At 42.7% G+C, this 10893-nt stretch overlaps 1 protein-coding gene across 1 annotated transcript in view; it reads right to left on the bottom strand.

Moving 5' to 3' along the window:
• Window positions 1-10893, bottom strand: part of acyp2 (acylphosphatase 2, muscle type) — a gene marked incomplete at both ends in the record, with an annotated part of 30272 nt that overhangs the window by 19208 nt on the left and 171 nt on the right. Inside the window, one exon of the mRNA XM_080740121.1 lies at window positions 2254-2328. Coding sequence (XP_080596247.1) covers window positions 2254-2328 — 75 coding nt within the window. The remainder of the gene's footprint in view (window positions 1-2253; window positions 2329-10893) is intronic.

Below are 10893 nucleotides of genomic sequence, written 5' to 3'. Positions count from 1 at the left end.
CGTTCCTTTCTAAGAGCCGTTCAAAAGACTGGCTCATTTTAGTTACTAGTTACTTTGTTGATTTTTATTATAATAACAAATCACTTCAACCCTTTATACATTTCGTCCATATTATACATTTCGGCCATTTGAAAATAACCGATCTACAAGCTCACAATGCGTCGCGTTGACACGCATTGTGAGCTTGTAGATCGGCTATTTTCAAATGATCGTTCTACATTGTATTCATTGGAAAACCTGTGAAATGGGACATTCTGCATAATGAGTACTTCCTACTATTGGTCATTTAAGTACATTTTGATACCAATACACTTGTACTTTTACTCGAGTACATTTTAATTCCGAACTTCTACTTGTGGCAGAGTATTACTACATTGCAGTATTGATACTTTGACTTAAGTAAATAATGTGCTCCCCCTCATCAAGAGAATTGATTCGTTCGCGAACGTCCCACCTCTATTAGGCATTTGCAGGAACACTCATGTCAAGGTAGGTCCATTTATTGCGTAAATGGAATACGGTTTATTTTGACGCTTGAAGGGTTCGGAGATGTTCCCTGAATTTTGTGCATGCTTTTTGAGCATGCTGCTATAAGCAAAATCAGGGAATGCTAAGCAAGATCCCCCCATAGGGATACAATAGCAGAACAATAGCAATACATGACACTTAATCACAGGTATTTGAGCTTAGCCAGACTGATCAAAGGTGGAGGCTGGGGTGGAGGAGGCAGCTAGCAGCGCTTATCCGAGGCTTCGGATAACCAAGCATAGGTAGAGAAAGCAAGCCGTATTTAAAGGAGCCTTCCCTACTGAATGAGAGCTTTGATAGGAGTATGACAGTGTGACGTAATGACCAGCTGATATGCGAATGAGGAATGGGAAAAGAGCTGACTACAGCTGGGCGGGGCAAGACTCTTGTGTCCTGCATAAACTAACGCTGAAGCTTCAATTATGCAGACGCTCTTTATACAAAAGCGACTTACCGGTACAGCAAGCACGGGTAAAATACATAATATCAAATGCATATAGAGACAGTAGGCCTATTGCCTCAGTAATCTAGGATCATAGGTAAACCTAACCTAGCATCAGTCTAAACATAATATCAATAAATAATTTGTACATTGAAACTATACAATCTATAGGATGCCAGGTCAACTATAGGGCGAATGTTGAAGAGTATAACAGTTTTGAACATATGAGGTTTCCATGATTCCAGAGTGTACAAATGGGATGTTACTGTGTTATCATGTGCATTACCACGGTGCTGTAGCATGGTCTGCTGCACTGACACCACCACCACACACTGTTGTATAATAACTAGGGCTGGGATGCGATTAAATATTTTAATCTAATTAATTACAGGCTCTGTGATTAATTCATCGCAATTAATCGCATTTTAATCGCACATCGATATTTGACCTGAGAAGCATTGTTTTTCAAGTAAAACACATTTTGTTGTACGAGTGAATCAACGAGTGAGTTTTTTAAATCTAAATTTCGCATCCACTGGGCCAAGCAAAGCGCTCTGATCGGCTACTTCTCCCTTTGCGTTTGTTGTCTCTTCTTGGTTGGTGCATCACTATGATCGGTAGCTATGCCCGAAACTGAAGGTTCTGTGGTGCAAAAACTAAGTGCGATTAAAATGCGTTAATTTTTTTAATCGCGTTAATTTTCTGCAATTAATTAATCGCAATTAATCAGTTAAAGTCCCAGCCTTAATAATAACATTATATTATGAGGTTTATGAGGTTTATGCATATATGCGTTGTTGTCGGAAAACTCGTACCACCATACATCAGGGGTTTTCAAAGTGGGTGACGTGGCACCCTGGGGTGCCGTGATGCCAGTCCAGGGGTGCCGCGAGATAATTTGATAATATTTGGAATTCATCAATATCACTACATCAATATCACTTCACTACGTTAGTAAAACAGACCTGATTTGCACTGTACTTGATGATTTTTTTTTTTTATCTACGACAACTCTCTTCACCAAAAATAGCAGATCTACAAGCTCACAATGCGTCATGCTGTGATGCGTTGTGAGCTTGTAGATCGGCATGCTGGGGTTCAAGTGGTTAAACGTCAAGTATAATGTTATTTTCATTCAGATCTGATGGAAACGGATATTTCTCCAATATGATGTAAGATTCTAAAAATGAACAGTGTAACTCAGGGGTGCCATGGATGAAAAAGATATTTAGAGGGGTGCCCCGAGTCAAAAAAGTTTGCAAACCCCTGCCATATACCGGTACCTCTACTACCACAGCTTTCACCAGCGTGAAAGGAGTGACTCGCTGACTGTTGCTGGTCATGTCTGTAGCTACTTTCTATAGAAAAAAATATATTGACTTAGAATTAGGTTCACCTTGTGTTTCTGGCGGCGGCAACTGTCAGCAGGGAGCGTTGGGCAGGAGGAGGAGTAGGGCGAAGGCTCTACGTCCTCCTGGTGGGGGCTCCTCACAGGCTGCTGAGTCAGTAGGATACAACAGCAGTGACAACACACACGCACACACACACACACACGCACACGCACACGCGCACACGCACACGCACACGCACACACACACACACACACACACACACACACACACACACACACACACACACATACGTGTGGAGAGAAATCAATTGCCAAAAAAAACTTGGTAGAAAAGGGGGATAAATTAAATAGATTAACACATTCTCATTCTGAAGCCGATGGTGACAAGTTCAGGTTCTGACGCTCGATGTCACTTAGAGCAGGGGTCTTCAACAGGGGGTCCGGGACCCCAAGGGTGTCCTCAGAGTTACTACAGGGGGGCTACCAATTCTTTTGTGTGATATGATCATGTTTTTTACATTAATCACTTGAACCCCAGCATCCCTATTGTTAGTGGAACGTTAGCCAAAAAAACCTGCAGATCTACAAGCTCACAACATCTCGCGTTGCTTGTAGATTGGCCTGTGGTTAAATATATATGAAAATACACATTAATCCAACCTATACAGATGATAGTGCTGTCAAAACAAATCTAAGATGTATAAGACATCCATGAGCATTTTTTATCTGCAACACAATTTTATATGATATGTAGTGGGGGTCCCTGCTTCATGTCTCTCTCAGCTAAGGGGTCCTTGACCTGAAAACATTGAAGACCCCCGTCTTAGATGGAAAGTGCACATAGTGTGCCATGTGTGTAGAATAGTGGATGAGAGAAACAGATGTTAGACAAAGGAACAGCATGAATATGTAATGTGTGCATCAGGGCTGGGTTTGCTGACCGGTCCCATATAGAACCTTTTGTACTTATACAGCACACACACACACACAGGACAGCAGCTACAAAACATGCATGGTTTGTAAAAGCTCCCCCGCAGGCTTGAATAATGCTGCGTCCACACTGGCACACATGCACAGATGTAGTGGTGGAAAGTACTGAAGCACTGTACTTTTTGAGGTGTTAGTACTTTACTTGAGTATTTCCAATTTCCAATACTTTTACTTTTACTCCCCTACATCTCAGATCCGAATATTGTACTTTTAATCCACTACATTTATTTGAAAACTTTAGTTAGTTACATTTTTTAAATAAAGATTTTAAATATTATTACAAAACATACATTAACCACTTTAGCCCTATAGACTTTAGCTATTTGAAAATAGCCGATCTACAAGCTCATCATGAGCACGTTGTGAGCACGTTGTGAGCACGTTGTTGCGACCGAAGGTCGCAGTTTAGTATGAGAAACAGCACATCATGTCTCTGTCCGTCCGGCCGTCTGTCTGGATCTCTCCATATATGGGTAACTGGTCCAATATATATCACTGGCCAGACGGCCAAGACATGGCTCGAACTCGCCCTTTAGAGAGAGGTCGCTTGTCGCCCTTAGGCATCTTACTAGTTGTGACCGTAGGTCGCAGTTTACTGTCGGAACCGTCACATCTTGACCGTATCCGTCTGGACGGGTAACACCTGACACTATGGATCCCCTGATATATCACTGACATCACAGGTGACATCACGGTGATGTCAGATACTCAGAGTATGGATCTCCTTATATGTGCATAAACAGGTGACATCACAGTGGTGTGGCTGGTTCAAAGACAGGGATCTCCATGTATGGGCATGGGAACCACTCTAACATAATTCCTTTTATGCCCATATATCGAGATCCCTGATGTCATCAATATTAAGCCCATCTAACAGGACTTCATATGGGAATGCCCATATATGGAGGAAGACAGCCCATATATGTGTGGCTGGTTCAGACAGGGATCTCCATGTATGGGCATGAAAGGGATTGTATGTATGTTATCAGATGTGATAGACATCATATGATTTTCACATAACGAATAACTGAGTAAGCATGTTTGGGCTCTCACAGCATATCTTGTACTGATATGCTGTACTCTACCATATACAGTACATGGATCATGGATCTCCATATATGGGTACCAGGAGTCTCCATATATGGGTAACTGGTCAGATATACATCACTGGTCACTCGCCCTGTGGCGTCTTACTAGTTGCGACCGAAGGTCGCAGTTTACTATGAGAAACGTCACAGCTTGTCCGCGTTCGTCCGTGTAGACGTGAACACATTTTTACGGTCTATGGGTTTGCCGCTCTGACATCATGCTCTGGCTTCACTGTGATGTCACACTAACAGAATCCCTTTTATGCCCATAAATGGAGATATGGAGATATGGAGATCCCTGCGATGCCAAGGGAACAAATCCCTTTTATGCCCATACTGTACCGGTATATGGAAATCCCTGATGTCCACATCACTGTGGAGGCGTCCTCGCCCTTTAGGGCAAGGTCGCTTGTCGCCCTGAGGCGTCTTACTAGTACTGTATATCGAATATGAAGGTGCCACAACTCTAATATGTCATGGTGTTGTTTCATGTGGTTTAATTATAACTAGCACTAGTTTTATTATTGATCCAGATCTGAGCTTAGCAATTGTGCGAATATTAAAAAGCCCCAATAAACCATCTGAAAATAGAATAATTCCATTTTAAATACTGTCTCTTCTAGAACTACAAAATACTCAGGCCCAGTTTACCAGTCTAAAGCGGGGGTCTTCTATAGGACTCCCGGGGGTTCTCAGAGGAATACAGAGGGGCACCAAATCTTTGTGTGATAGGAACCTATTCTTTTCTTTCTTTCTTTTAACCATTTGAACCCTAGCATCCTTCTGAGGGGAACATTAGCTGAAAATTGCAGATCTACAAGCTCACAACAGGAAAAAGAGCAGACCAAGTGCAGAGTCAAAGGTCAGGTTTACCAAGTATTGAGGCCAGGTTTAGCCTCGCGTATCCAGGCTTACTCATACCGTATGTGAAGAGAAAAGCCTGGGGAATGTAAATATCCCGCACCTAAAATAGAGGTGGCGAAATGGTGATAATTATCGTTGAGACGATACAATGTCTCCACGATATGCCTTTTCAGAGGTAGCGTATGTATCCTGATACAATTGATGGAGCCTTGTAAAACATCCTGTTTAATCGTTAATACAGAGATTCATTGGAGAATTCAATTTAAACCTGCATTTTGGTCTAAATCGGTAGTTCTCAAAATGTAAAATGTCAAGGTCTCCACTTAACTCATTCTGTGTCTATCCCGAACATGTTCGGCTTTATTTCAATCCAATACAATTTTTTTTTTATTAATTGACTTACCCTGAGCTGCTTGTAGAGTCGTGGGTGGTCCTGGCTCGTCCTACGCTAGCCAGCTAGCCATTTTACATGGTCCGACGATATATTCCATTAAAAATGGTTTAAAATACATTTTTGAGCCCCCCAATGTTCACTGAATGTTCAGCGCCGCTTCCGGAACGTAGTCCAGTGTGCCTATCCCGAACATGTTCGGCTTTTTTAATGAAATGAATAAAATGATCCGAGGCCTTCTGAAGCCTGGGCCTAAATTTTCAAGCCAGTGATCGAAATCCGGGAGACCCCCGGCCGGCCGTTTTCCGCGAACGTTGCCGCGAATCGCCGCCGAATCCAATGAAAAACCACATCTTTGGAGGCCCATATCTCTGGATTGTGTTTTTAGGGATGTGGCGCGAGGTTTATTTACGGCGAAATCGCCGAAAAATGATCTTTTAAATGACAAAATGCTAATAGCTATTCTGTAGCCATTTTCATCCGGGACCTTTCCATGACGTGCACGAACGTGAGCACGCGCGTCACTGCAACGTGAGTCCCCGGATGCTAATGCGGTCGCCTATGGGACAAACCCTGGCATTCTTTGGCGCCCTCTAGGGGCTGGCACTAAAACGGTTAACTCTGACAGCATACAAATGAAACCAAATGGACCCGTAAGGGTCCATTTGGTTTCGTTTGTATACTTTCAGAGTTACATACTTGTAAAGTTCAATTTAGGCCTCCCAAAAGGAACCCAGTTTTTGTCAAGTAACTTGAAAAATAACCATAAAAACCAACTTGAAAAAAGAATCGTGATAAAATCGTGTATCGTGATACAGCTTGTGTGATATTTTATTTTTCCATATCGCCCACCCCTAACCTAAAATATGATTATTCTGGGGGTCGCGGGCTGAAAAGGTTGAGAACCACTGAGCTAGGGCGTCCTTGGTCTGAAAATGTTGAAGACCCCTGACCAAAGGGTTTAATAGACCCCTGACCAAAGGGTTTACAGGGGTCTTCAACGTTTTCAGGCCAGGGACCCCTTAGTTGAGAGAGATGAAGCAGGGACCCCCACAACCTGTTAATAGATTCCATATAGTTTCATTGTTTGACAGCACAATCATCAGTGTATTTTGGATTCATGTCAATTTGTGTTTTCAGATGTTTAACCACTTGAACCGTCAATACTTAATAATCTTGACCTTTCACTCTGTATTTAGACTGCTCTTTTTCCCCTCTACACCAAAGCTATTTGCCAAAAATTGCTGATCTACAAGCTCACAACGCCTCGCAGTGCGAGGCGTTGTAAGCTTGTAGATCTGCTATTTTTGGCTAAAGTTCTCAGAATAAGGACACTAGGGTTCAAGTGGTTACTATACAAAAATAAGAAAAAGGTTCCACACAAAGATTTGAAGGACCCCCTATAGTAACTCTGAGGACCCCCTAGGGGTCCCGGACCCCCTGTTGAAGACCCCTGGTTTAATGGATGGAATAAAGTCAGAATACGTACTATAGTGTGGTTGCAACCTCACTAATTATTGTTTGATGAAAGCAACCATTTGATACTTTTGTCTACTTGAAAAGAGCCGATCTACAAGACCACAATGTGTGTAACGTGTAGATGGGCTATTTTTGAAAAAGGTTTGACAAAATAATGTTGGAGAAGTTGAGGAATATTACCTTGGTACCTTTATACTAAGTACAACTTTTGCTCAAGTAAATCTTTGGACTACAGGAAGACTTTTAATTCATTTTGTTTACATTGTGGTTTTGTTACTCTTAGCGAACTTACAGTAAGTGATGTACTCTGTCTGTCTGTCTGTCTGTCTGTCTGTCTGTCTGTCTGTCTGTCTGTCTGTCTGTCTGTCTGTCTGTCTGTCTGTCCACCACCCTTTGAGTTGAACTGTATTTGAACCTTGTCTTGAACTCTAGTTGAACTTTGTCCAACAGACCCATTAATCCACTTTGGAGGGGGGGGGGGGGGGGTGCAAAGCGTGGGACATTATGATCTGCGTTAACACAATGCAACACGTGCTGATCACCACCACACACACTCACGCACGTGCACGTCAATGAACTGCAGATACACACTGGACATACTGACATCACTGGTTACATAACATTGACAGAGAGAGAGAGAGAGAGAGAGAGAGAGAGAGAGAGAGAGAGAGAGAGAGAGAGAGAGAGAGAGAGAGAGAGAGAGAGAGAGAGACACACACAGACAGACAGACAGACAGACAGACAGACAGACAGACAGACAGACAGACAGACAGACAGACAGACAGACAGACAGAGGGACAGTGGTGGACAGTAACAGAGAGGACTGTACTAGTTTTGTGAGCGGTGCCAACTGCTCCTACATTTGGCTATGTATGTAGGTATGTAGGTATGTAGGTATGTATGTCCATCCCAAACTTGGCTCATCGGCCAAGCTTCGTGGGATGCTGAAATTAACTCATAAAAGGTAAATGATAAATGGTGCATTCATACAGGCTCTTTTATCCTGATAGATTTTGTATGACATTCACCCATTCACACACACACACACACACACACACACACACACACACACACACACACACACACACACACACACACACACACACACACACACACACATTCACACACCGATGGCAGAGGAAACCATGAGATGGGAGGCACCAACCTGCTCACCAGGAGCAACTAGGGGTTCAGAGTCTTGCTCAAGGCCTCTTCAACTCTAAAGCTTCGTACACACCGCAGGCGAATTGGCGAATAGCGAATTCTTCGCCTTTTTAATTCGCTTATTCACGTCGCTTTCGCTAATTCGCCGGTCTGGACAGAGCTTAACTCTGGGGAAGATCCGTCAATTAAAACAGTCTTGTTGGTAACCACTAGCCAGGATGTTTAATACCAGACCTTTTAGTATTCAGACCTTTGGCTGCAGGCGTGCCAGAATTAAGGCTTTTTTGTGACTGGATCTCTTTGTGCTGAGATGGCTCCCCCGTGGAGTCGTGCAGCCTGTGTACAGCAACAGGGCCGACAGGGAACACATGGTCCGTGTCAGACTCAAGGTTGCTTCTCAGTTCAGACCTTCGATCACCTGCACTTTGATTTATAACACAGAATGTTCTCCTTTGAAGGGGGATGGGGCCATTAAAGGAACATAATATAGGCCTACAAAATCCATAATCATGCAGGACATTGTCTGGACAAATGTCCCCCTTTTCGGGACTGTCCCGCGAGACGTGGGACGGGTGGTCATCCTTGAACTACTACTGGCAGTAGGAATGGAGTGCAGGAGGATCGGCCTCAAGCTCAATGCCAGGAAAACAAAGGTATTGACATAGAGGACAAAAGCATTGCAAGCAATATGTGCACCAAAATGTGGAAAGCCTTACCGAAGGCCAAGGAGTGTGGATCACTAGCATCCTTTAAAATTGCCCTGAAAAACCACTTACAGGCAGCAGCCGTTCGCAACTGGTAAAAAAACTAACCTAGCCCAACCCTACCCTCCCCTGCCCCTTCTTTGTATATACTTACTTACTTACTGTTTAGACTCTTTTTTTTGTTCTCTCATTTTTCTTTTCTTTACATATCTACTGCATAGTACTGTGTTCTATTCGTCTGTCATTCAATGTTATATGAGATACTTAAATATGGTTTCCTGTGGAAATAAGCTTAGTCTTTTCATCGATCTCCTTTTAGTAGACCTTGTACCAGTGAACTGTACCGTCATGAAACTGTACCTTTTCCTATGCAAACTTCTAATAAAGTCTTCAATCAATCAATCAATTAGAACAGCATCACAATACTTATTTAATACTTACAAAAACTACTTCATTCATTTATACGTTGGCTTGTACTGTACTACCAAGACTAAATGTATTTTGGTGTCATAATGGCTGATTTTACACTTGGTTGCATGCTGAAAATAGCCGATCTACAAGCTCACAGCACGGCGCAGCGCGACTCGTTGTGAGCTTGTAGATTTGCTATTTTCAGAGGAGCGCAAAACCAGAGCGTAACCACAAACATAAAATGACTTGTCTTTTAGTTCTACTGGATCTCTCCTCCACTCGTCCCTCCTTAACATTATGTCCTAGTTTTTATTTAAGGAAGAAATTGACAATATATTTAGTCTTAGTTTTAGTCATCATAGCTTAGTTTTTGTTTAGTTTTGTCAATGAAAAAAGGGTAGTTGACAAACATTTTTCGTCATAGTTTTAGTCAACAAAAAACTGTAACTTGTAAACTCCCAATGACCCCTAACAGGGGTCGGTTAAGGCCGGGGTGGTTGAGAGTTTAGTATGTTAGTGTGAGGGCAGTGATAGGCTGGTGTTGAACTAATTCATTGATTGGTAAATGAGCTAATTGGTTTCATCCAATTATCTCATTAGTGTGGTCGCCCCTGCAGGGCTGTATGGGGCTGAGACATGGACCCTCACAGTGGAGTCAGTACTGCTGTATGGGGCTGAGACATGGACCCTCACAGTGGAGTCAGTACTGCTGTATGGGGCCGAGAAATGGACCCTCACAGTGGAGTCAGTACTGCTGTATGGGGCCGAGACATGGACCTTCACAGTGGAGTCAGTACTGCTGTATGGGGCTGAAACATGGACCCTCACAGTGGAGTCAGTACTGCTGTATGGGGCTGAAACATGGACCCTCACAGTGGAGTCAGTACTGCTGTATGTGGCCGAGACATGGACCTTCACAGTGGAGTCAGTACTGCTGTATGGGGCAGAGACATGGACCTGTTATAGAAATTAATTAATGTTTCACAAGGATGAAGGATTTGAAGAATTGACGTAGATTGTTTGTACTTTGAAATTCTGTTTGCCAAAATCAAGAGCCCGCATGTACTCCCGTCTGACTCAAGTGTTTCCCTTGACAGTCACCACGTTCCCGGAGCTGCCCGACAACTCTTCAATGTTGAAATAACAGAGTTTAGAACATAAAACCAAATATTTTCACATTAGTGGCAAATGCCTTGTTGACTCATATTTTAGCTAATATTCTGTTTAACCTGAATTTCTCAGGTGAAACCTTTTACAACAATTATGCTCTTGTTCATGACAGAGATAAAAGGAACAAGTCCCATGATGTCTTACATCTGCTGCGTAACTCCGTCTGACGTTATTATAGGACTTGTTAGATGCCTAATAATTTTGTCTAAAAGAGAACTTAATTGTGGCCCTATTTTTTTGACATGTTATTCCTATATAAATTACTCGGCTTAGTATCAAACATATAATTGTTGTAGTCTTCATGGCGTTGT

This window comes from Nannobrachium achirus (assembly GCF_963921795.1).
Source record: "Nannobrachium achirus genome assembly, chromosome: 13".
Lineage (NCBI taxonomy): Eukaryota > Metazoa > Chordata > Actinopteri > Myctophiformes > Myctophidae > Nannobrachium > Nannobrachium achirus.
The sequence above is the reverse complement of the archived record's forward strand: the minus strand, read 5'-3'. Positions and strand labels throughout refer to the sequence as shown.